The sequence below is a fragment of the Saimiri boliviensis genome, chromosome 2, assembly GCF_048565385.1.
Source record: "Saimiri boliviensis isolate mSaiBol1 chromosome 2, mSaiBol1.pri, whole genome shotgun sequence".
NCBI classification, from domain to species: Eukaryota; Metazoa; Chordata; class Mammalia; order Primates; family Cebidae; genus Saimiri; species Saimiri boliviensis.
Window position 1 is genome coordinate 192,268,107 of NC_133450.1, and position 26,919 is coordinate 192,295,025.

At 47.9% G+C, this 26,919-nt stretch overlaps 1 protein-coding gene across 2 annotated transcripts in view; it reads left to right on the forward strand.

The window, feature by feature from the left end:
- Positions 1-26,919, forward strand: part of COL15A1 (collagen type XV alpha 1 chain) — a 120,929-nt gene that overhangs the window by 69,477 nt on the left and 24,533 nt on the right. For both annotated transcript variants that reach the window (XM_003940079.4, XM_074395094.1), the window contains 15 exons: positions 1,114-1,167; positions 2,746-2,805; positions 4,014-4,106; positions 5,243-5,368; positions 6,265-6,327; positions 14,375-14,410; positions 14,822-14,962; positions 15,158-15,226; positions 16,037-16,072; positions 16,179-16,262; positions 18,521-18,586; positions 20,379-20,414; positions 23,064-23,126; positions 25,556-25,624; positions 25,727-25,762. In XM_003940079.4, coding sequence (XP_003940128.1) covers positions 1,114-1,167; positions 2,746-2,805; positions 4,014-4,106; positions 5,243-5,368; positions 6,265-6,327; positions 14,375-14,410; positions 14,822-14,962; positions 15,158-15,226; positions 16,037-16,072; positions 16,179-16,262; positions 18,521-18,586; positions 20,379-20,414; positions 23,064-23,126; positions 25,556-25,624; positions 25,727-25,762 — 1,032 coding nt within the window. The remainder of the gene's footprint in view (positions 1-1,113; positions 1,168-2,745; positions 2,806-4,013; positions 4,107-5,242; positions 5,369-6,264; positions 6,328-14,374; positions 14,411-14,821; positions 14,963-15,157; positions 15,227-16,036; positions 16,073-16,178; positions 16,263-18,520; positions 18,587-20,378; positions 20,415-23,063; positions 23,127-25,555; positions 25,625-25,726; positions 25,763-26,919) is intronic.

A 26,919-nucleotide genomic window follows, 5' to 3' on the forward strand; every position in this document is an offset into this window, starting at 1 on the left:
CCATGTTGGCCAGGCTGATCTTGGACTCCTGACCTCAAATGATTCACCTGCCTCAGCCTCCAGCATAGCATGGGCCACTACCGCCCGGCTAATTTCTTTTTTTCTTTTCTTTTTTTTTTTTTTTAAGTAGAGATGGGTTTTTACCATGTTGGCCAGGCTGGTCTTGGACTCCTGACCTCAAATGATTCACCTGCCTCAGCCTCCCAAAGTGCTGGGATTACAGGCGTGAGCCACTGTGCCCGGCCTCTAGGATCAGTACTGGTTGCAGATATGTGGCGGAGTCAGGCAAGCTGTTCTGCCGTGGTGACTGCAGGTAAGTTTCAATCCCAGAGTTACCATGGCGCTACAGCTTGCCTGGCTCTGCCACATATCTGTGGCCAATTTTCTTCACTTCTCTCTGTCTCAGTTGACTCATGCATAAAATGGGAATCATAATGATAGAAACTACCTCTTGATTTGTGAGGATTAAATGAATTTATACATGGAAAACATGACCCAACACATAGTACAGGCTCAATAAATGAGCTGTCTAGAATTATTTTGCAGATGAGGCCCAGAAAGGATTAGAGCTTTGCTCAAGATCACACAGCTCTCAGGGGTCCAGTAGGAGTGAGAGCCTTTGTCTCTGGACTTTTTCGTGCTTTGGTTTTCTGCACTGTTTACGACCACTGTCTTTAGATGGGAGCCAGAAGTTGATTAGCAAAGCCCACACTGGTCACAATGATGTCATTACATTTCTAAGGACTGACTAATAGATCTTAGTGAATATATGGAGAATGTTGCCCTGAAAATGAAGTAATATATTTAAAAATATGTGTTATGCAACACAAGTGAGAGAGAAGACTGATTGTCAGGTATGGGGGACTCCAAATGCCAGGATCTTCCCACTAGTCATTTGGCATCTGGGCACTGGGAGCCTATTGTCTGCCGGTGCAGGGGGTGCTGCAGTGATCAGACAGCCTCTCTCTTCACGGGGCTCCCTGACTTCAGCCCGGGGCAAGCCCCAGCTCATGCCCAGCTCACTGACCAGGACCAGGGAATGGGACTAGGACTCAGCAGCCCCATGTCCCTGACACCTTGTGGTCATGTTTTAACCAAATCTTCTTGTTTTAGGCTCAGAGAGAACACACGGGAATGAAAGAACAGGCTGGGCTCGAAGGAGAAAAGGTTTGTGCTGTGAACATCCTGGGGAGCATTTTGGCTCCTGATCAAGTGTCCCAAGCGTGTTCTTTGGGTTTGATTTAGTCCATTCTGATCAAGGGGATTGTAGAAGCACCAAGAGGGCTAAGCCCAAAAGAAGTAGACTTGTAGGTCTGGGACATCATGGAGAGAGTGCCAGGCAGTTCTGGCTGACCTCTTCTCACCACCTGGGGACTATGGCCGAGTACCTTGACCTCCGTGGGCCTTGGCTTCTCTATTGGTTATCGAAGGATCCTGATTCCACACCTGGCTCTTCCTGGGAAAATGTTGGGTAGACAAGAGCTTCTGAGGACCACAGGCCTAGATTTGCCTCTTTGTAGCAGCTGTAGAATCTCCCGAAAGTCCTTTACTGTTTCTTTGCTCCAGTTTCTCCGTCTGTAAAGTGGGGGTGGTGGTGATCACCCTGTGGTGTGGGATGAAATGAGGGGATGTTTATGGAAGTGCTTTAGCTGGTGTCAGTCACTGCAGAAATAACGAATCCCTCTAACCAAAACAACTGCTAAGCTGTTCCCAAGGGGGGATGTGTCCACAGTGACCCCAGTCAAGAGATCCTGCCCAGGGAGTCTGCTCTAGCCATGGGCAGCAACTTGGCTGCCTATGGGAATCTCCTTATCTCCACCGTGACCCTGGTCCTCTGCCCACCTCGCCTGCCTCTGGGCTGCACGGAGGCTGTTCCTTGTGGTAGTTGATGCTCCTGCCCTGTGGCCTCCTGAGTCTGCCCACCAGGGTGTGGGGAAGGGAGAGCTGGGGTTGGGGAGGGCAATGTCCTCACCTCTCTCTGCCTCTGGCCACCTCAGTGGACGTCAGATGCCAGCAGGGCTTGGGTGCAGCAGGAGGCTCTGGGAGGAGGCCTCATAACACACAGATTTTGGGGCTTGACTGTGGACATTTCCACTCTCCTTTTGGCGCATCGGGCCATCCCGTCACCTTATTTGTCAGGAAAGCCATTTCTCTGGGCACTTTTTGACAGCCAGAACCTCCTTGTCATTTTCTTTCATCTGCCGCCTTTCCAAATGGGTGCTTCTGCCATTCTAAAAGCATTTTCTGAGCACCGGCCTTGTGCCAGGTGCTGAGACCTGGAGGTGATTCAGGCACTGTGCCTGCCCTTGAGGGGCACACAGTCCCGGAGGGGCAGACTGTGAGCAATGACCTTCCTGTAAGGGTCACAGGCCCTGGTGGGAGGAGCAGGTGGGCAGGGCAGGGTTCGGGGAGGCCACATTGGGCCTGAGCACTGGTGCTGTAGCGGGGCCCAGACCGGAGAGCAGGGAATAAATCCTGGAAGAAGGGAGTGTGTGTGCCATGTGTGCTGATGCTGGTCAGCTCTTTCCACCACAACCCGTGCCCTTCAAGTGCAGCACAGAAACAAAGGGCTTCTGAGCCCTGGGGTGGGACAAGGCCTCTCCTCGAGCCATCTCTGCAAAGGACAATGCCATTTTCCACTTCTTTGTGACCCTGATTTTAAAGATGAGCACAATTTCAACAGAAAGTTGGGGACATGGGAGGAAGAGGGCTCCAGCACTTCACTGACCGTTTTGCTCTCTTTAGGGTGATGCTGGGGAGGAGCTTCCTAGCCCTCCTGAACCTTCCAGGCCTGTTGGACCCACGGTGAGATTCCCATCTAGGTTTGTCTCACACACGCAGGTGCAAGACCCGGGACGCAGCCAAAACGGCTGCAGGCTGAGGACTCTCCTTTTTGGCCCCCAAAGTATCTTACCGTTAGACCCCAGGGCCTTCTGCCTCTACTAGGACTCCGCAGTGTACAGCGGCAGAATTGATTTCTATCCAGTTTCTATCCTGTACCTTGAGTGTCCCAGAAGTTATTCTAGCTCAACACTTCCCCACACTGCACTCATTCCCTATGCGCCAGACCTGCTCCTCCTCCTGGGTTTCCCGTCTCTGGGAATGGCACCCCATCTACCTGGTCACCAAGAGAGAGACATCCTTGAGTGGTCCTCTTCCTTTCCCAGCCCCGTCCAGTGTGTCCCCAAGTCCCCCTGAGTCTAGCTGTGCAGTGCCTCCTCCTCCTCTCTTGGGCGATGGCACCAGCCTCCTAACTGGTCTCCCTGCCTCCATATCACCACTTCCCTTCTCCCACACACATGTGCCCACCACTGTGACCTTCCCAAATCCAGCTGTACCCCCACAACCCAGCTCTTCCTTGGTGCCTCTCCAGGGTACTCAGCATACACACATTCAATGAATGAATTAGGCCCTGCCTGGTTTTCATCTTCAGGATGGGAAAAGTGTAAGTACTAGAAAGGTGTTTTCGAGATTCCCCTGTTTCTTCAGATACGTTTGATGGCATTCAAGTATGCACTGAGAGCCCGCTGGGTGCTTGGCCCCCTTGGACTCTGGGCACCCAGTGTGTCTAAGGTTTGGGCCAGCCCTTGAGGAGCTCTAGTTTAGAGGAGCCAACAGACACACGTACAACTAAGCTTCAGGCAGCTGACTGAGAACTTGATAGAGGCTAGTGGGAGCACCGAGGAGGGAGAGAAGAATTCTGCCTGGAAATGGGGTAGGGAGGGCTTCATGGAGGAGGAGACTGCGGAACTGGGCCTTGACGGAGGAGCAGGGAATTGAACGGCAGGAAAGAAGGCTGAAGACATGAGCAGGCTGCAAAGCTGGGAGGCAGCAGGGAGGAGGGTGGCTGTAGAGGGAGTGGGAGGAAAGGCAGAGATAAAATGGGGAGCTGACATTATTGGGCTGCAGAATAAGGGAAACATTTCCTCATTTGGGGGAAAACTTTCAGTGACGTGGTTGTCCTTGGAATCTGGCAGTTGAATACAAGTTGTGGAAATTTCTTCTCTCTCCAGGTGGGAGTGGAGGTGGAGGGCTCTGGCCTGGGCTGGGGCTCGGGCATCAGCTCCGGTTCTGGTGACCTGGTGGGCCGTGAGGAGCTGCTGAGAGTGAGTGTGAAGGAGGACGTGACATGGTGTCTGGGACTGCCTTCAAAAAACCCCAGAGGGAGGGATGTGGGGTCGGGGACAGATGAAACCAGACTGGCTACCACTGGGGTTGCTGGCAGTGAGCTCATGGGGGTTTATCCTCCTTTTCCCTGTATATGTTTGAAATTGTCCACTTTGATCAGTGGCATTGTGGGTGAGTACGAGCCTACGTTTATCTTCAGGGCCTTCTCGCCCACCTGCTTCCTTTCCCCAGTGGGCTTCTCAAGCAGGCTGCCCTGCAGCAGGTGTGCCTGCTGCCCTTCACCTCTGCCGGGTGGCTTTTGACTCTCCCTCCCCCTCCTCTCACCCTATTCATTAAAGAGAACTGCTGGCCTTGTCTCTGGGTGGCACATTCTATTTCAGCTTCCAGAACCTTCCTGAAATCTCCTTCCCTTATGCACCCCCTCCCTGCCTCCATCACCAGACCACTCTTTTCTGTCTTGGTGCCTCTTGCTCCCCTGGCCCCCTGCCAAGGCTGCGGCTCCACCAGTCCTTTCTGAAACTGCCCCCTGGGGAGCTTCTTCCTTCTCTGGCAGCAGCTGGTGTCTCTGTCCCTGGGCGCCTGTACTGAATCCCCAGTTGAAAGCTTCACTTGGCTGCCCCTCATGGCCAGGGCTAGAAGGCTTCTAGACTCCGTTGTTAAATGGAATGAGAGCCAAATGAATCTCCCAGCCTGGTGGGTCAGCCAGCCCAGCAATGAGCTAAAAACACTAGTACACTTCAGAAAGAGTTTTAACAGCAAGGCTATCCAACAGGCAGCTTTTGACTGACCTCACAGTTCACCAGAAAACTCAGTTCACCAGAGCACTTTTCAGAATTCTAGCTAATTGGGTTTTGTATTCAGCCGTTTGGGAGAAAACATGATATGATGGGCTCAGAAAGACCAAGAATCGAATCCCAGCTCTCCTACTAATTAGCTGTGTGTCTGAGAGACCTTGAGTCGCATGGTCTCACTGAGCCTCAGTTTCCCCATCTGTGAAGTGGGAGCACCAATCCCTACTTGTAGGATTGTTGTATGAATTTGAGATAATGTATGAAGCACATACTCAGTATCTCATTCAGTATTCCCCACTGTTTATTAGAGTCTGTGTTTTTAGGGTCCTCCAGGGCCCCCAGGCCCACCTGGCTTACCTGGGATTCCAGGAAAACCAGGAACTGATGTTTTCCTGGGACCCCCTGGATCTCCTGGAGAAGACGGAGCTGTTGGTGAACCTGGGTCCCCGGTGAGCAACTGAAGTCTTCTCCCCATCTCTGCGGCTGTGGGGCTTCCTTTAGCTGGGGAATGGTGAACAGATTGCAGAACCCAGCACTGTCCAAGGTTCGCGATGGGGAGAGAGCAGTTCACTGTTTGTAAACAGAAATCCTCCTCATCTGAATCATTGTTGAGATTCCAGAGAAGCAGGAGCCAAGAAAAACATCATCCTACTTATCATTTCACTGCTTTCTCACAGTCAGTGCAGATGGCCCCCGACTTACAAATGGTTCAACTTACGATGTTTTTGACTTTATAATGGTGCAAAAGCGATACACATTCGGTACCTTGAGTACCCATGCAGCCATTCTGTTTTCACTTTTAGCACTTTATTATAAAATAGGCTTTGTGTTTTATTACTTTGCCCAGTTATAGGCTAATGGAAGTGTTCTGAGCCCGTTTAAGGTAGACTGGATTAAGCTGTGATGTTCAGTAGGTTAGATGTATTAAGTGCATTTTGGACTTAAGATATTTTCAACTTACAATTGGTTTATCAGATGTAGCCCCATTGTAACTCAAGAAGCATCTGTACAGAAGACAGAGATTCGTAAAGAATCTTGGAATCATAGGCCATCAGGGCTAGACCTGGGGTGGGAGACCCTTGGAGACCATTTGGTCCAACACTGCCTCTAACTTCCCCACAGAGGAGGAAATGGGATCCGGAGAGTGAAGGACAGTTATCCACAGGTGCACAGTCAGCAGTGAGCCAGCCTGGGCCAAGGACTGGTTTCCTGCCTTGCACTTGACATGAGGCCCGGGGCCCACCAGACTCACCTGCCTCCCAACCCTGCCCTCTTTTTCTAACAAGCGTGTGTATGTGATTCTTAGCAGAGATGTTGTGGATTGATTGTCACTGCTGTTCCCCAGGGCCCTGAGGGACAGCCTGGAGTTGATGGAGCCACCGGCCTTCCCGGGATGAAAGGAGAGAAGGTAAGGGGAACACGGAAGGGTCCCAACACCTGGGAGCCACCAGGCCCACACTACTCTTTCTGACCTCTAAGCCTGACCTTGCCTCTTATATGACTGACCCCCTGGCCCCCTGAAATCCCCTGCTGGCCACTTCTGCTGGATGTCCCCTATCATGGGACTCATGATGCCCAAACCTGAACTCAGCACCTTCCCTGCCCACTCTTGTGTGCCCCTAGCTTCAGTGAATGGCATTGCCATCTATCCAGTCACCTGGAGCCAGAAATGGAATCTTCTCTAACTACTCCTTCCCTCCCTTTCCTGCTGTGATTGGTCAGTGCCAAGATGGTCCAGTCTGACCTCCACCTCGCTCACCTTTCTCTCCCCACGGAGTTGGACTCATCGCTTCTCACTTGCACGGTGGCCTTGCACTCCCTGTCACTGCCCATTCTCTCGACCCACCCTCCAGCCTCCTGCCCAGTTCATCTTCCTGTAGCAGGCTCTCGTCAGCCCCTCCCTGGTCCCTGAGAAAAGATTCAGGGCTCCACTGCGTGCAGGACAGAGCCTAGCTCTGTGCAGACCTCGAGCGCTTCCTGATTCGCTTGGGCTGCCTCTTTCCAATGCATCCCCCAACCCCTCACACGGCCTCTTGGCCAGTGGGCCAGCTCTGCCCACATGCTCTGGGCACACTCTTCCCTCTGGCCTCCTGGTCTTTGCACGTGGTTTTCTCCCTGTTTGGGATGTCCTTTTCCTTTTCTCATCCTCCAAGGCCTAGTTCAGATACATCCTCTGGGGAGCTCTCCCTGACTCATCATGAACAGAAAGCATCCCTCCTTCCTCTGCTTTCTGTTAGCATCATAGGAAGCTCCTGTGCTATGAGAACATCTCTAGCCAGTGACACTAAAGGTGTTCGCTTACCTGTCTGCTCCTCAGCCCCACCCTGACATAAAGCATGCTGTACTGCCTCTCTCTCCTTAGAACCTAGCACAGACCTCTGTTATGTTTGAGGCATGAATGAAACTTAGTCTGCTTTTCCCGGAGTCTGGCCTGCCTTCATCCTCTTCATTCTCTGTCTGTAAGCTGGTCCTGCCTCCTGTCTGCAACCCTGTGCAGGTGCTACCCAGGGCATGTGTGTGTGTGTGTGTGTGTGTGTGTGTGTGTAGGAGTAGTTCCTGCTTCTGCAGGTGCTACCCGGGGCGTGTGTGTGTGTGTGTGTGTGTGTGTGTGTGTGTGTGTGTATGTGTGTGGAGGAGTAGTTCTTGTTTCTGCAGGTGCTACCCGGGGTGTGTGTGTGTGTGTTCCTGCTTCTGCAGGGTTCCCAGCTTAATAAGACAAGCCATGTCTGTCAAAGGAAGGCAGTAAAGACAAGGTGAGCCCTGCACTAGGGATGCGATCAGTGAGTTTTACTGGGGTATAGAGGAGGAAGAGTCCCTCTCAGCTGGGATGGGAAGTGGGGCCTTCTGTGGCCCTCTCATGGATAAAGACGTGGAAAGTGCTGACTCTTTAGACACCACCATGAACTGAATTTCGCGTTTCCATTAGCTCTCAAGTATGTTTATTTTAATTGGAGCCATAACTCAATTTTCGTGGAAAGCTTATTTCTCAGAAAAAGGAACAGTTGTCAAGCTTTATGGAACTCCTTTTACATATAGCAACGGTTTCATAAGAAATTAAATTTTGCAGGAAGCACCACAGACCTATCTTCCTGCCTGTTCTTCCCAGCTTCCCCCATCCACCCACACTCACCCCTCCCATACTCTGTCTTGAACTTAAAGATACCCACGCCCACAACTGCATACAAAACACCCTTGTGCACACACTATGCAGCTGCTTGAAGAATCAGCAGTGCACAGAGCAGCAGCAGGCTTGCCTAGGGTGAATGTTGGAGATCAGTCACATTTGTTTGTTTCTGAAATTTGCTACGCGTCTCAGTTTGTTGCACTGTGTACATACGAGGTTTTCTGATCAAGTTAAGACAGACTTGGAAGAACTTGGGAATTTGTATCTGGAGAGCGGGTGGGAAAATTTACACATGATATTTACCTTAAAAACAAAACAAAACAAAAAACCCCGTAAACCAAGGTGCATATTCAGTATGTAAAATAACAAAACGTGCTAAAGGAAATGAACAACTTCAGGGCTGTAATAGACCATAAGATCCAATGATTCATTTGATCCTTGACTCTCCTTCAACAATATCTGTCCTTCAGCTTACATATCTCCAGTGACAAGGAACTCATCTCCCGCCCAGGCAGTGCCTTGCACAGTTATATGGATCTACTTGTAGGGAAGCCTTTCTGTCTGCTGTGATGAAATAAGCCTCCCTTCTCTTTAGCATGGCACACAGACCAATCTAGGCAGTGATCTAGAATGGAGTTTTCCCCACAGGGAATAAGGTTCAGGTTATTTATCTGAAAAAAAAGTTTTTATATATAATAATTACTATTATAAAATGTGAGATTGAGATCAAAATATGATGCTCATTAAGAATTCATCAAGTTTTGTAAGTAGGAGCTAAGCTACGAGGACGTAAGGATATAAGAATTATACAACAGCCTTTGGGGCTTGGGGAAAAGGGTGGGAGGGGTGAGGGATAAAAGAGTACGGACTCCTGCAGTGTACCTTGCTCAGGTGTGGGTGCACCCAGATCTCAGAAATCACCACTAAAGAACTCATGTAACCAAACACCACCTGTTCCACAAAAAACCTGTGAAATTTAAAAAATTAAAATATTTTTTAAAATGATACCTCAAAGAATTTATCAAATAGATTATTCCATGCTGAGTTCAATGACAAATATCCCTTACTTTATTTGTTCCAAATCAAGATGAGCAACTAACTAAGAACTTTAGCCCAAGAAGGAATAGGTGAGGGGTGGCCCGTTTTCTCAGTAGTAGAATGTTTCTGGAAAGAATGCAGAAGAACTTGCTGGAGACAGATCTCTGAAAAAATCATTCCTTTCTGCTTTTTCACTGCAGATTCTGCCTTTCAGTTCTTCAGAGCACACCTAGAATTAACAGTTGTTGATTTTCTACTTTGAGAATCTAAGTCATTCATATTATTCTTCAGTCTCAAAAGGGACACTCAGGCAGGAAAGAGTTTGTGCTTGGAAATTTTCTTCAGTGCCCAGAATTACTGAGGAATGTTGAATTCCCAGTAATTTCTTCGGAGTAATTTCACTGAGCTGCTGAACTGTCATTGTAAAGTCAGCTTCTGTCTTTTCTGTTGATGTAAGAGAAATACAATGAAATTATCATCACCTTCCCTTTCTCCAAGCAATCCCAATTTGTCTTTGAACAATTCTCTAAAAACCTTGAATAGTAAAGAATAAAGAAGTAAGCTGCTTTTGCCTAGGATCCAGTAATGGGTTTAGGCCTTCTAACAACTTGTTTAAATGAAACACTGAAATAGTTGCCTGATTTCCTATTTTGTATCTTCTTTTATCATCAGAAGTGTTTGGTTCAACATCTGGATTTTAGGCCTCCATAAAATCAAATAGATGGCCAGGTGCAGTGGCTCACGCCTGTAATCCCAGCACTTTGGGAAGCCAAGGTGGGTGGATCACCTGAGGTCAGGAGTTCAAGACCAGCCTGGTCAACATGGAGAAATCGCATCTCTACTAAAAATACAAAAAATTAGCTGGGCATGGTGACAGGTGCCTGTCATTCCAGCTACTTGGGAGGCTGAGGCAGGAGAATCGCTCAAACCCGGGAGGCGGGGGTTGCAGTGAGCTGAGTTTGTGCCATTGCACTCCACCCTGGGCAACAAGAGTGAAATTCTATCTTAAAAAAAGAAAAAGAGAAATCAATTGTAACAGATAAGAAACTGGTTATCAGTATTACAAACAGCAGAAGGAAAACCAACAGACTTCCACAAGGCAATATGTGCTGTCTCAGAAGCCATAACAGGGGAAAACAAAAAAAAAGTTCTCCTCTCTGTTAGGTTCTTTGAGGTTCCTGTGTACTGAAATTGAGTAATATCCTTAGAAAATCCAATTCGCCACGGTAAGCCAACATTTTGAATCAATTCTAAACCACATTTTGCAACACACAGCATTGTTCTACCTCATTCCTTTGCAATGTTTCCGTTAGCGAACTGATATCTTCATATTTCATCACTTTTAAAACCATACTTGCAGCTCTGCTAGTTGGAATTCCAAGATCGCATGCATGCCCTCACTGCACAAAAATTCTCTCACTAAGAAATAATGTACAACTCCAACATCACCATTTGGGGAATAGGAGCCTTCCCTCAGCCTGTTCATTGGAGCTCCCACTTTTCATCCTGCCTGTTCACATAAATTCCAATGAGGTGGGCTTTTCCACCCACAAGCCAATCTACTCATGTTCCAAGCTGATGGCTATCTTATCTGTGAGTCAATGGAATAGATCCAAATACTCTCTTTTTACTATGACTAAGCTGGCTAAAGTCGTCTAAGACCATAAACCAAGGTCCATGGTATCTTCTAGAACTTCCTTTGAAACTCTATAAGATGCACTCTTGATTGGAAAGGAATGAGGAAGGCAACTGAAAAAATTCAGTTTTTTATTTTATGGACATAATTTTCTGTAACAAGATCAACTGGTAATGCAGCTGTAAGGTTTTCAGAGTAGGAGGCTCCTTTCTGTTTCACAACAATCCTGATGGTAGTTTGCCTTGTTCCTGAAAAGATGCACAAAACTGACACTTTCCATTGAAGACAGATTGCAATGGGCGGCCAGCAACAAGCCGGTCATACCCAAAAGAAGCAGACATAGAAACTGTAGCCTCTGGGTTAGCCAGTAAAATAGGCATCCAGTTACTGGAGTCACATTTCCACTGCAGGTAGAAGGTCACACTTAGTTTCTCCCTGGTGAGGCTGGTCAGCAGGAAGGTGACAGGGCCGAGTCACTGTCACTTCCTTCATTGAGTACACCTTCTCCTCCCACATCCTCAGAATGGCAAGAATGTCCCTGCTGGCTCCCTTGACAGAGAGGCGCCAAGGTTCCATGAGGCTGCCCCAGGAGACCTTATGGAGGGCTTTGACTGCCGAAATTCCGTGCCTCTCCAGCCTCAGAGCCTGCCTCAGAGCCTGGTGCCTCACCTGGGATCCCAGCCCACCCTCCACCCCTGTCATACCCATTCCTAGGCCAAGAATTGGGTAGTGTGTCCCAACAGGAAAACACTGCAAGAGACGAGACCTTTCCCATGCCCTATGCCTGCCCCCAGACGTGAGGCATTTGTCTTCCTCCAGAATCACGCGGAAGCCTTCACCTAGCAGATCCACGAACCTCACCCATGGGAACGGCCAGTTCCTTGAGGAAAGTTATCACAGCTACCAAGCAGAGGGCATGGGCCCAAGTCTGTGAGAGAGAGGGGGAGATTGCTGCCTGGCGGTTGCCTATTACGTGCAGGTAGTTTTGCTGGATACGCCACAGCCTCATCTTTCTCATCTACCCTGAGAGCTTTGCTTAGGCTCATACTCAACTAGAGTCCCAGAGATTTAGAACTGGAAGGAACCTGCAAATTGCTTTAGTCCCTGGTTTCTGTGTCCTGGCAGAGCCATGGGACGTTGTAGAAGTCCCTTGGGGCTGGTAGGTGAGGGACAGAGCAACTCTACTTCAAGCATTCATTTAATTTTAATTATGAAAGTAACATATGAATATGTTTTTCATTGTCTCCTGTGTCCTATTTCCTCTTTGGTTATTTTTGTTAGAGTAGGTCCTCTAGTCATATTTTCACAGACTGACTGTAGACGGCAAACTTTCTGAGACTTTGGATTATTTTTTTAATGTCTTTATTTTCTTCTCATTTGGTTGCATATAGAATTTTGGGTTCAAAGTCATTTGCCCTTGATGATTTGAAGATGATCACCATCATGTTCCAACATCTAGTGTTGCCAACACAAAGTTAGATTCACTCTGATTCTCACTCTCTTGGAGGCCATCTGATTTTTCTCTTTGGCAAATCTGGGGATTTATTTTTCTTTATTCTTGGTGTTTAAAACTTCCTCTACATTGTTACTAAATGTGGATTATTTTTTAAATGTGTGCTTTCATTTATCCTTCTTCGTAATCTACGGACCTTTTTTGCAGGAGTGCCTTTTAATCTGGAGACGTCTGTTTTATTTTTTATTTTTCCAGAAAATTTAAACACTGCATTCTTCTATCTCTTTATTCTCTCCTCTGCCACTCCAATTAAACCGATGCTGGAACTTCCGATTCTGCCTCTGTCTCTCTTGCTTCTTTGCCGTTCTGTCTAGGTCTTTTTACCCTCTTGTGTTGCCTTCCGGGAGCATTCTGTAGCCTGATCTCTGTATTAATTCTCTCTTCGGGTGTGTCTATTCTATTATGCAGTCCTTCTGTAGGGTTCTGCATTTTATCAGTTTTATATTTATGATTTCCGAGATCTCGAACTGGTTCTTTTTCATGACCACTGTTCTTATTTCATAATAGCGTGTCTTTGTTTCATGGATGTATTATCCTCCCTTTTCTCTGTGAGAACGTATTTCTTACACTTAACATCCTGATTGGATTGTTTTCTTAACTCCATTTCCCTTGGATGTAAACTCTATAGTTGACTTAGTTGTTTCTCACAGTGTTGCCTTTCCTCAGATGTTTGTGTTTCTTTCTTGTGTGTTTACGTTTGAAATTGGGATCCTGCCTGAGTCTGTTTTCTGCCTCTGTTGGTGCAGACTGTTAGACTGTTGGGAGGTGGGCAGTAGCCCCTTCTGAAACTCGCAGCCTTCAGGAAGGGGATGGAAGAAATAAGACGTGCCATCAGGCAGGACAGCTGATCTTCCGAGTGCAGGGTGATCTTTCGAGCGTAGGGTGCCCCTGGCCCTCAGAGAATTTCCTAGTCGTCTGGGGCTCTGCCCTATCTCTTTGGCCCAATAAACAACTCTTATTTTTTTAAAATTAAGGCACCTATAGTTTCTCCTTGGCAGGGGGGAGGGAGGGAGGGGAGGGGAGATGGGCAGGGCTGGAGGGCTAGCCTGCTGCAGAATTTCACCCTGTCTCGCTGCTGGGGCCCAGGGGCCACATCATGCACCTGACTTCCATCACGACTTTGCAGCAGACTTTTCTCCCTGTGGTTTCTCTTGACGGCCGAGGTCCCTGTCTTCAGCCTCCCATCTGTTTTCCCTTTGGCGTTTCTATTTTGGATCTAATGCCCCTCCCCATCTTATTTTTGAGCATATTTTAGAACTATCCATTCTGTCATTTCTGTGGATTTGATATAAGAAGGAGACTGTAGCCCAGGAACAACAATGACAGCCACCTCCGATGGCTGGCACATCAGCCTCTCTTTCAGGCCCTTCTGTATGGCCATGCAATTGCTGACTTCATCTCTTGCAGGTGCATGTGTGGTTTCCTCACAGATTCTCCATCTGAGGGCTCCCTGCCGCAATCCTCTGATGTAGGCCAGTGTCCCATAGCTGACCTCTCCTGACCACACACCCACTTTGGTCCTTCCCTCCGCTTGGAGCCCACAGTGGACTCCTTTCTGCATCTAACCCCCCAGGAAACTGTAGTGTGCTCCCCACTGGGTGTGAACATACAACCTACTCTAATGCAACCGCCTCCCCAGTTCTGCCTTCTGGGGACTACTCCAGCCAGCTTTGGGTCTTTAGAACTTTCCAGAAGAGAGCCATTCATCATCTCCCATATCTCCAAAAGTCTAGGGGATACACTTCAGAGATCTTGAAGCCCCTCCCTCACTTTAGAGTGGGTAAAGTACCCTCTACCTCTGTCGTGGGAAGGGTGGGGAAGGGGACCACTTCAGTCCACTGGCAGCTCTCCAAGCGAAGTCTTCTATAATCTCCCCCTTGTTAATCTTTAACTTCTCTGGTTTACTCTTGAGGTAGGTGATGAGCTAATGGTTGAAAAGTGGGTTTCACAAGCTTTCAGCATGACCTGTCCAACAGACTGGCATCTATTGTAATGTGTTTGGCTTGGAGACACCAATCTGAGACAGAAATATTTTGTATTTTAATATCCTATTACTTAAGACTGCATAAGTGGGCATTGTCTTCAGAACATACCGAATGAGACATGCATTAATTGGTCCTTGTTTTTGTTTTTGTTTTTCTCAGGGAGCAAGAGGGCCTAATGGCTCAGTTGGTGAAAAGGTAAAAAAAAAAACAACTTTCTCCTCCTTCCTCCCCTTTCTTGGAGTTTACTATAATTGGACTGCTGGGTTGGAATATTGAACATAGAAATGTCGTGGAACAGAGAGAAAGACATCTCAAAGGACTCGCTCAGAGAAGGCAGAGCAGCTGGGATGGTGGGGAGTAAAGGCCCTTCGAGGTTTTCTCCCTCCTCACCCATCCCTCCAAATGCATTCAAATGAACACATCAGCTTATCTCCAAGTAAAATGTCAATTAGCAAGACAGCTGTTTCTGTACCATTAAGCAGTACCGATTGGAGAATTCATCAACCTAATTAACTTCAAAGAGTGATTTTCTGATTCAGGCATGCGTGATGTTTCTTCCATGAGTGAACCCAGGGCTGGATAATCAGCCTGTCCTCTTTCCTACAGGGTGATCCCGGCAACAGAGGCTTACCTGGACCCCCAGGGAAACAGGGACAAGTTGGCCCTCCTGGGGTCATGGGACCCCCAGGGCCTCCTGGACCCCCTGGGCCCCCAGGCCCTGGATGCACAATGGGACTTGGATTCGAGGTATTTGACCCCTTTTCTGTGATTAAAAAAATGATGTGTACTAAGGGCTGTTGGAAAGACCAACAAGCTAAACCCTGGTCCCAGAGCGGAGGCTGTGTGGATTCCCCTGTGAGCCTCCAGCTTCCAGCACCGCACCTGGCACAAGCAGGTGCTCAGGATCCGGGTCTGAGGTTCTCATTCTTGCTCCTTCCCCAGGAGATCGAAGGCTCTGGAAGCACCCGGCTACTGAATGAACCCCAACTCTCCAGACCAACGGCTGCAATCGTAGGTCACCTCTGAAACCTTCATTTATGAGGGTTGTCACACTGTCACGCTACCGCGAGGAAGCTGTGCGCTACGTCCTGGCTCTGCCACTTTCAAAAATTCACCTTCTCTGTGCCTCCAGCCCCCAGCTGTGCCATAGGGAAATGAGATGCCCTTTACAGCTTGTGTCTTTGAGGAGCAGCATAGAAGTTTTGCAGAAAACATAATGTGGGAAGAGAACTTGAAAATCATTTTTACCTCTCTTCATCTATTTCTCTCTCTCTCTCCGTCTTCACTCTCTTACAACTAAACATCTCTACTTTATTTCCTCCCTCCTGTTGCCCCATTCAATGCACACACTTTGCTCCAGGTGAAAGCCCTGTGCTCCTGGCAGGAGCCCCTCCCTGCTGCCTCCAGCCCCTGGCAGGTGTTGTTCATCTCCTGTCATGATACCTGCTCTCAGGAGGACCAGCCCCCTGGATCTCATTCTCTTTGTTAAATGGGATCCAGAGCTGAGCCCTTCAGTCTTGGAGGGAACAGCGCAGCCCCTCCCATGACTGAACAAGCAGTCCTCTCTCGACCCCCAGAGGCAGAAGGCTCTGAGATACAGGGTCAAGAGGACCCTCACCAGTTGCTGGGTGGGGCGCTCTGATTCTCTCACTCTGTGGGGTGTTGCTTTCTTCTGACTCCAGAAGGGAAATTTGTGGCTTATCCTTGATTCCCATTGCCTGGGACAAAATCAGCATAAAAACTCAGGGGGAGATGGCATTACGAGAGGGTAGATGGAGGTGAGCAAAGTGACTAGAAGAATATTTATGTTTATTTTTCCAGGGTCTCAAGGGAGAAAAAGGAGACCAGGGACCCAAGGTGAGGTTACAGAGCCAAGCTGGGGCTGGGAGGGCTTTCCAGCCTGGGGTCTAGGGGCATTATCCCTGTACAGTAAACTTTCTCTCACTCCTCGCTGCTTGACCAGGGAGAAAGGGGGATGGATGGAGCCAGCATTGTGGGACCCCCTGGGCCGAGAGGGCCACCTGGGCGCATCGAGACCTTGCCTAGTGTGAGTATCATCCAGGTCAGAGCTCGTCTACATATTTTCCACCTTTGCCAAAGGGAAGAGAAGGTTGTCCATGACTTCAAAACTGCTAGCCATGCAGGGGGCATGTAGCCAGCACCTGGTGTTAGAACTTCCACCTGCCAGCACGCGTCACGTCTCTGTTCCTCCCCTAGCACCACTGTTCTCTCACATGGTGCTTCCAGAATTGTGTCTTCTGGAAGCATTTGGGGTCAACTGAAAATGCAGCCTAGGAGCATTAGTGATGTTAGGGTCTTGAGGAAGTCCCAGATAAGCGGCGCACACCTTCCCCAGCCAGGGGCAGAGCACACTGAGAAATAAAGCCAGCGACGAGGAGGTAGGCCCGGATGCCACCTTGATTACTGATGGAGGTTAGGCAGAAGCCCTCCACCCAATGGGAGAGCCACATGTTCCTGCCAATCAGACGGACTTGCCTGCAGGATGCCGGATGTGCTTCCTGGAGGCAGGCAGGTCTGAAGGAAAGAAGTGTGGCTGAGCTAGGCATGCCCGTTGGTGCTTCCCAACTGCCCATCAGGAAGGTCCCTTCACCTCTCCACGGAGCGGGTGCAGGGGCCAAGAGAAGCCAAGGATTACACCCTTCCTGTCAGAGGAAACGTCTTTGTGTGCTCCCTTTGGATGGCTCTTGGACAGTCTGTTAAAACTAAAACTAAAAATACCCGTTCTCCACAATCCCACATGGGAAGATGTCCACACAAATGGAGGAAAGCATCCCCCAGCTCTCATCAGCAAGGAAGGTAGTAACTTCATCCTTCAAACCCACATCATATATAGCAATGGCCTGGTTACATATCTGACTCCTCCACCTGCCCTCTGGACCTCTTTTTCTTCTCTGTGTCCCCCCTGCTGGCCTCATAATGCAGGCTTAATCAGTGTTTGCTGGATGAAATGTTGGGTGCCATTGAATTCTCTATTCCTGTAATAAACACTCTGGCATAAGCACTCAGGAGCATGCACTCTGTATCAGGTCCATGCTAGGTTCTGTGGGTGTAAAGATAAGTAAGGCCAGGTGCAGTGGCTCACACCGGTAATCTCAGCTCTCTGGGAGGCCAAGGCAGGAGGATTGCTTGAGCCCAGGAGTTTGAGACCAGCCTGGGGAGCATAGCGAAACTCCGTCTTTAATATTTTTAAAAGTTTCTAATTAAAAAAATGAAAAATAAATATAAGTAAGACAGAGTTCCTACCTTCAAGGAGCCCCCAGTGAAGTCAGAAGAAGGGCTGTAACTGAGAGGCAAAGGAACATAAATAAGGGAACAAGGGAGAAAAGACTGTTTGGGATATGAGGAATCAAGGAAGACTTCCTGGAGGAATATGTTTGAGCAGGGACTGGAAAGCTGAGAAGGATTTAACCAGGTAGGCACGGAGGACAGAACTTCCAAGGTTCAAGTGGTAGAGATGCCCTGAGCCAAAGCAGAGAGTAGGACAGTGTGGTGTGCCCCAGGCTCAGGGAGCTGACTGGCAGGGGTAGTGGGTGTGGGTGTGTGTGGAGAATGACGGGAATTGGAGAGAAGGCTGGAATGTGGGCTGGGACCAGATCGGGTCCATTTAATGTTAAGATATCACATCATGAAAAATCCTGGCCCTTCAGAGAGAAATGACACTATGCTGGTAGACCACAGAAAGACAAGCCCCAAATAACTGGGAAAAGGATGACTAAAGTTAGAAAGAAAAAAAAGCACATGATTTAAAAAATCAAATATGTGTAAGGGGGTGGGAAAAAAGGTAATCTCGTTTGCTTCTGGTAGAAGTGTAAATTGGCCCCTTTGGATGGCTCTTTGGCAGTCTTTAAAGCTAAAAATATCCACATTTCAAAATTCCGCATGGAAAGATCTCCACACAATATGGCCGAGTGAATAAAACAAGTTGAGTAATACAGCCTGATGCCATTTATGTAAAATAACCACATGGACAAACATACACACACCAACACTGTGCTTTCTGTGGGCGCATATTGATAATATGTATATGTTTAAACTCTAAAAAGAGAGAAGACATTTGTATATTGTGTGATTTAAAAATGAAGTAAAGGAGGAAAGCGCGAAGGCGGCTCAGAGCTGTTTTATAAGAAGGGGGCGGGAGAGCTGCGTTTGGCAGTCAGCTGAGGGTGTTCTCGGTGTCTGCAGTGTTCCGCTATGCTGGGTGACTTTAATTAAAACTTCACTGCCAGGAACAAGGCAGGACACATGCCATTCTTTGTCCTCATTGTCTGATTTTTCTCTTTTCAGTCCTTGATCAATATCACCCATGGATTCATGAATTTCTCAGACATTCCTGAGCTGGTGGGGCCTCCGGTTAGTATCTACAGCTGCCCCAGAGTGTGACTTTTACCCAGATGCCCCTGTTAAAACAAAGTCGGGTTGCTTTGGATTCCTTTTAGCTCCTGAAGCATAGAGCTAGAATATATCAAAGTAGAATAGAAAGAAAGCTTTGCATTTTTTGGAAAATTGCTTTCACATTAATTTGACCATGTGGAAAGTTGTGTCCAAAGCAGTGGAAGCTTCCAGTTCTGTGCACCAGAAATATGTGTCATGGAAAGCAGACAATGCTAAGTAACAGCAGATTGACATCTGTTGCACACTTTTGGCCTGCCTTTTACTTACATTACCTTATTTCACGGAATAGGAAGAACCTGGAGACACCTTTCCTTGTGGTCAAGGGAAATTGGAGCACAGGAGGAAATGGACTCATTTCAGTCTTTATAGCTCCATTTTAGAGATCCGGAAATTATTTGTGTCTTAATTTGCAGATCTCTAAAATGTGGGGTTATAATATATATCAGAAATATACATTATTTTTGGCCAGGCGCAGTGGCTCACGCCTGTAATCCCAACACTTTGGGAGGCCTAGGCAGGTGGATCATGAGGTCGGGAGCTCCAGACCAGTCTGGCCAGCGTGGTGAAACCCCGTCTCTAGTAAAAATACAAAAATTAACCAGGTGTGGTAGCGCATGTCTGTGATCCCAGCTACTGAGAGGGCTGAGGCACGAGAATCATTTGAACCTGGGAGGTGGAGGTTGCGGTGAGCCAAAATCATGTCACTGTACTCCAGCCTCGGTGACAGAGTGAGAATCTGTCTCAAAACAAACAAAAAACCCAAATATACATGATTTCTGCAAGTTGGCAGGGTTGACCCATGGTACAATGGCCCTAAGAGGAAGGAAGCTTCCTCCTACAGCCTGTAGAATAAATCCCCATTGCACCTCCCAGCATCTGCTGGTTGTCAGTGGGGAAAGGAAGGAGCTCTGGGCTTAGGAGCCTTGGGGTTCTAGCCCCATCTTCTCCACACACCTCTCCAAGCCCCTGATTCTCTTCTCTGATGACACCTCACCAGCCTTTGAGGCAGCTTGTAAGAAATGAAGGATGTGAAACTGCTTAGCATACTATGACGTTCTGTGCAAGTCACTGCTGGAGACAGGTTTATACCTTTACAACTGTGCGATGCAGATGTCTTCCGGGGCCGCCCCTCCTGCAGATCCCCATGAGATTGCCCTGAACCCCATTTTTCCACGTCCAGGGAAAATCCAGTGCTGGCCCAAGATTCCTGCAAATGTCTGCAGGCTCCTCTGGTAACCAGCCTTCTCCCTGCTGAGTGACCTCTCGTTGTGAGCTATCTCCCTGTCTCCTCTGTACTGCATCCATTTGATTTCTATGAAAACAGATAATCCAAAATACCCTAGTAATCAAAACTTAGACGAAACCAGCTAACAAACAGAAGTTTCATCCCAAGAGGTCTTTGTTTTCCCCAAGCTATTGGAGGTTTTGGGTATTAGGTAGGTGGATACTGAAGCAAAACACGCAAAAACCAGAGATTGGGCATCCCTGTCCTCACAGTCTCTGGGCCTTGTCTACCCGTATGACCACGTCTTCACCCCTTCTCTCTCTTCCTCCCTTCCTTTCCTGTTGCTGTCCACCCCTTGGTAAATCCAGACCTTCACAGGGCTCCTTCATCCCTAATGCTGTCTCATTCCTTCTTCCCCACTGTGGGAACAGGCTGAGGCCTTTGGAAGGGAGCGGGAGGGAGGTGGTCCTGCTGACTCTGGGAATGCTGCTCCTAATCCACATGTTTTCTCTTGTTGTGTCACAGGGGCCAGACGGGTTGCCTGGGCTGCCAGGATTTCCAGTAAGTACCACCCTAGCCCTCTTCTATCTGTGCCCCGAGGCTGCACTCATTCTGTTCCTTCCACCTGGTATGGCATTTCCTCCATCTCTGCATGACTGAGCTCCAGTGGCATCTTGTTTATCAACTTTTTCTGAGTGCTCCCACCTGGAGGTGTCCCCTTCTTTAAGACCCACAAGGCTTTATTGACACCACTCCTGTGGTTCTTTTCTGCCTTAAGTAACAGTTATTTGTGCCCTTGCCTTTTTTTTTTTTTCTTGACCGTCTTACGAACAACTTGTGGAGGGCTGGGTCCTACTCATCGCTCTCCATCCAGGACCAATCAAAGCCTGAGCCAGCGGGTTGGCTTGCTATGAATGAAAGTGGACGAGTCAAACATTTCAAGTAGATAAATCCCTAAATTTCAAGTAGATAGGATGATGGCAATGGAGGAGGCATGAGGGAGGGGAACCATGGAATAGACATCTAGTAATTAATCATCTGTGTGTACCCCATGGGGCTTTCACCAAGAAAAATAAAAACGCTTCTGTTTAGAAAGAGATTAGTTTTGCCTAAAACTTTGAGCCTGTCTAAAAGTAAGGCCTAGCTTCCGTGTGGTACCTGAATGTCTTCTTTCCTTTTTTCTTTCTTTCTTGCTTGCTTGCTTTCCTTTCTCCCTCCCCCTTCCCCTTCCCCTTCCCTTTCCCTTTCCCCTTCCTTTTCTTTGTTTTTTTTTTTGAGATGGAGTCTTGCTCTGCCACCCAGGGAGTGCAGTGGCGCGATCTTGGCTCACTGCAACCTCCGCCTCCTAGATTCAAGCAATTCTCCTGCCTCAGCCTCCTGAGTAGCTGGAATTACAGGCATGCGCCACCATGCTTGGCTAATTTTTGTATTTTTAGTAGAGGCAGGGTTTCACCATGTTGGCCAGGCTGGTCTTGAACTCCTGACCTCATGATCTGGCTGCCTCGGGATTACAGGCATGAGCTACCGCGCCCGGCCTGAACTGACCTAGATGATTTCTCCAAAGCACTGCATCTGCATCTCTGAAAGGCCCAATGCCAACGGGTGACATGCACTGCTTCTGGATAAATGAAGGAAATTTATCAAAAATGTAACAGAAATTTGCTCTTGATGGTAGAATGAACAGTGGCATTCTTTTCTATTTCTTTATAATTTTCTGAACTATTTATTTATTTATTTATTTATTTTGAGGTGGGGTCTCACTCTAGTTGCCCAGGCTGGAGTGCAGTGGCTCACCGTAACCTCTACCTCCCAAGCTCAAGCGATCCTTCCACCTCAGCCTCCTCAGTAGCTGGGACTACAGGCATGTGCCGCCATACCTGGCTAATTTTTTGTATTTTTGATAGATATGAGGTTTCACCATGTTGCCCAGGCTGGTCTGGATCTCCTGAGCTCAAGCAACCCATCTGCCTCAGTCTTCCAAAGTGCTGGGATTACAAGCATGAGCCACTGCACCTGGCTGATTTTCTAAAGTTTTTATGTTTTCTAAAGGTGGATATCATATAACACTAAACATACATGCTAAGTAGACATTAAAAAACAGAAGAGAGAATGGCAACCATGACTTCATGACTGAGACCATGACTCTTGGTTAGCAGAAGAAAAGGTCAGACCCCTGAGCTCCCTCCCTGGCTTGGCTGCTCCAAGACCTGGTGCACGTTTCAGAGCACATTCTCCTCTAAAAGAATGGTCCCGTGATCCCAAGGGAGTCCCAGGCTCTGCAGAAGAGCCTCCAGGTCTCCCACTGCAAGGAGTAAGGAGGGGGCCAAATAGGCACGTTCCAGGCCACTGACCTTCAATAAGGGAAGCTCCGTTGGACGTATTTTTATATATTGGGCTTTCATTTGAGACTTTATTTGTGGGGGAGAAGGAAAGAAAAGAGTTTCACTGCTAAACAATAATAACAAATAATTGAAAGCCACTGCCATAGTTGGTATTTCACTCTTTGATCCAGAAGACAAGATAGGAAACTGCGAAAAGTTAAAATAGCAAGAAAGTGTTGAAATGCCTTTTTGAGGCAGATGTGGCTGTGTGAGTCATCGTCACAGGCATTCAGTGTCTGTTGGAGTTGACAGGAGGTTGTCTCTGGCCGTGTGTGTGTGGATTTGGTTTCACAGAGAGGTGGATGGGCACTCCTAAGAGGGGGTGGCGTGAGTGCTGGTGCAGAGGCTGCAGGAAAGGAGTCAGCCTGATGCTGTGGGAGATGAGATGTTGCAGCCTGGCTGGGATGGGCTGGGGTGCCAGGCTAAGGTACCTGGGTTCTATCTCATAGGTAGTGGGGAGCCAGAGAAGGGGTGGGAGTTGTGGAAGGGGATGGTAGAGGAGGCAGGCTGCAAGGCGGCCTGGAGAAGCCATGGGGCAAGCAGAGGCAGCAGGCCCAGATAATAGGCTGGGTCAGTAGTGCCCAGTTGGAGGAAACCAGCGTTCAGAGAAGTGTGACTATCTTCTTTCTACCAGACCACAATTTCTGGACCACTTAAGGTTAAGAAAATGTCATGGATACACTGACAATTGTCATGGATAATCGTGACTTCCACCTGCCTGGGGGATGGCAGTGTCTATTCTACTGTTTGAAAAAAAAATATATTTCTAATTGGTTAATGCATGTTAGTCCCAACAACCAACCAAATATTATATAACAATTCCTTCCAGGGCCCTAGAGGACCAAAAGGTGACACTGGTTTGCCTGGCTTTCCAGGACTAAAAGGAGAACAGGTAAGAGGGGTCCAGATATCTGGGTGGGATTGGGCTCTGGAATTTACTAAACATTTCAGATTGGCTGAAAGTAGCTATTAACTTTTTCCTTCTTTGAGATGCAATTCACATACCATAAAATTCTCCCCCTTAAATTGTCCAATTCAGTGATTTTTGGTGGACTCATAAAGTTGTACAACCTCACGAACCACTCAGTAATTCTAGAACATTTTCGTTGTTCCAGAAAGAAACCCCATACTTTTTAGCAGTCACTCACCATTAACTTTTTTAATCTCAAGGTTCTCCATGAGACAAGAAGGTACGAAGTAGGTAGTGAAACTGATTTTTACCATAATTTGGAAAGAGATCAACACTCCTTTGTTCTCACACACACTGTGCTTTGTTTAGCCACCTGTTGAGCATCCCTATAGAACATGCACTGCCTGAGGACAGGCATCCTGCCAGCTTCTTTTCCACTGCTCCAATACTAATATGGGGCCTGGTATACAAATGGTACTCAAAACACTTGTTGGATGAAAGCATGTGTAATGAATGAATAGAACAAATGTTTAATATTTATAAATTATAAGTTTGCACTCTGCAACTGAATGACAGTCTTGGTCCAAAATCTCTGAAATAAGTATTTAGCACACGGAACAGCTTCCGGGGTACCACATCCATTGTTGTGCTTGTATTCTTTTGTGTTTGCCTCTTAGAATTAACTTTCCAGTTGGTTTTTATAGATAAGGAGGAGAGTGACGTCCGTGAACAGATTCATGTGTTCACCCATCCATGTATATACTCATCCATCTTTCATCCACTGATCCCTGCAGTGTGCCAGGCAGTTTCCTGTGCTTGGCACTGGGGATGTAGAAATAAGATGAGGAAGAGATATGCAAAGAGCTAACAAAGCACATGCTTACAGCTGGGGTGGAGCTCTGTGCAAAGCCAGTGGGAGCATACTGGGCAACCCCCTGAGCCTGCCACGGGGAGTCAAGAAGGGTGGGTATGCTCTCCGGGACTGGGAGCTTAGGCTCCTCTCATTCTTTTCTCCCCCCACCATTCTATAATACAGTGGCCTCCAAGAAGGAAAGGGCTTCCAATATCTAGGTAGACCACTGCTCCAGGGCATGGAGGGCTCGATGTGCTGGGTGAAGGTTTGACTTCATGTGGGGGTGTGTGTTGGGATGCTTTTGCTCCCACAGGCCTGCAGAGATGGACCAGGGCTGGCCAGCTCAAGGCTTGGGAGGAAGCCCCGTCAAGCAAGAGCAGCTCTTGCTTTAAGCACTCTGTTTCTTATGTGGTAAAGTCAGACGAATCTAGAGGGGTGGACATGACGCTCCCACCCCCAACCTCCTGCCACCTTGAATGACTAGTACAGGCACCCAGGCGGCTGTGCTCCGGCCACTGCAGCAAACACACTTTCTCTCACTCTGCCTCTAATGCTTTTGTGCTTGCTTCTTCTCCCTGCTGGCGTGCTCAGGACTACCTTTCCTCACCAGTGGAGTGGTAAGATCTAAATACCAGGTGTGGGCTTAGGGGGATGGAAAAAAGAGGTTGCTCTGCTTGCTTTGATGCCACTCTCTTAGCTATTCCCAGCCCCATTGAAAGGAGACTTCTATGTGGCTCAGCCCTGCTCCCCAGGGGCCAGCATTGAAGTTCAGGGCCAAAGCCCCAGTCACAGATTTCTGCACCTGCCTTTGTTCTCTGGACAAGCGTCTCCTCAGCAGCCTCCTAGCATAGTAGATGGCTCTGCTGAGGACAGGATTGGGGGCAGGATACTGTGTTCTTGCCACCAGTCTACCCATCATCTATTTTCCAACAGCTGGGATAGCTTTGCCTAACCAAGTATGTGTTTGCACAGGAGCTTAGAGTTTGGCGGCAACATTGCATATGGAGACACAAAGCCTCCATGTTGAGAGAGGCCTCTAGTTTTTATACCTTCATCTCTTTCCTAATTTCAGGTGTTTTAACAAGAATAAGTATTCTTGATGGGAACAGTTCTCAGGTTGAGTTGCTAGGAAAGCAAGCTATCAAATACATTGGGAGCCAGAGGTTCCTTGAGGGCACTGTGTGGCAGGAGACAGGGAGGGCCACTCTGGGGTTGGATCCTGGAGGGTTGAGAATGAGAATGCAGATCTGTCATCAGTGGGAGCCCTGGAGGGGCATGGAAGACAGGACTGTCCTATGCTGTAGGACAGTAACTCTGATGGTGCATAGAGGGAATGGCTGAAAGAACATTCATTCATTTAGCTGGCTGTTGCAATACTCTAGCAAGAGGTAATGTCGCAGCAGTGGGGCTTCAAGTAGGATGAAGGCAGGAGAAATAAATCATGGCAGTAGGACTGAGGGGTCTCTGTACAAGGTGGCAAGGAGGAGTCTCTGTATAAGACTCTCTGGACAGGGTGGCAAGGAGTCCTGACTTCATTGAGATGTTTTCTGAATTGCAGGGTGAGAAGGGAGAGCCGGGTGCCATCCTGACAGGGGACGTTCCCTTGGAAAGGCTAATGGGGAAAAAGGTAATTATGTCACCAGACCCTGCAGGCACATATCTGCCCCAGCTTCCCGGGAATCTTTGTTTCTGTTCCAAACAGTGACAAGTACATATCTTCCTCTTTTAGGGTGAACCTGGAATGCACGGAGCCCCAGGACCAATGGTAAGCCAGAGAGTCTCTTAGCTGGATCTGGACTGGGGTTTGAAGCATTTTTCATACTTTGATTTGATTAGATTTATTTGTCCCAGTTACAAAAATTCAAAGATGTGGCAAAATGTGCATAAAGTAGGGTAAGGCTAACTACAATTAAATAAACTTCTCAGTGATTTAACACAATAGCAGCTTCTTTCTCCCTCTTGCAAAGTCCACTGTGGTTGTTCCCAGCTTGGCATCTCTCCTCCAAGAAGTGACTCAGGGACCCAGGATGCTTCCATTCTCTGACTCTGCCATCTTGTGGTTTCATAGGAGCTGGCAGGAGCTGGCAGGCTGAAGTTGGGGATGGGGAAGAGATTGTGGAAGATAATAAACATCACTTCTGGCACATTCTATTGGCCACAACTCAGATGCTTGGGGCCTCAGAATGTAGTTTAGCTGTGTGTTCAGGAAGGAGAGGTGTACGTGCAGTTATACCACAGAGCTTGCTAAAGATGAACAATTGCCCAGGAAACCCTCAAATGGACCCCACAAAACCTCTCTGAGATTTTTTATTCTGGTGTGAATATGCTACTTATTTGCTATGAGACCTCGTGCAAGGACTCTTCTCTCTCTGGGCTCCTGTTTTCCTATCTGCACACTGAAGGGATCAAATTAGTACTAAATGATATTAGGGCCCCTCTGGCCTTACTGCTCTGGGAATCCATAACCCATATGGGCTTCTGAGCAGCTCTCACCCTTTCTCTCAAGGGTGAGCCCTAAACTTACCTCCCTGTCATATATTCTTCCCCAAAGAGCAAAGAAAGTTCAGGTGTAGAACATTCTCTGTGGATCAGATTGTACTGATAATTCAGATAGGTCATCTCATTTCATCTTCACAACCCCAAGACATTGTGGATTGTGACCCTCAGAATCCCTATTTTATAGATGAGGAAACTAAGGCTCAAGGAGGTTAAGTAGTCTGCCCATGTCACACAGCTCATAAGTGGCAGAGTGAGGATTTGAGGCCAACCTGTCAGGTTCTGGGTCCAGTCTCTTCTCGAATGAACCTCACTGCCTCCAATGAACATTTGAAACATTGAACATTTGAAACATTTGGGGCTGGAGAATTCTATACAAGTTTGTTTGGTTGAAGTTGGATCTCCAGTGTGGGGAGAAAGGGCCTC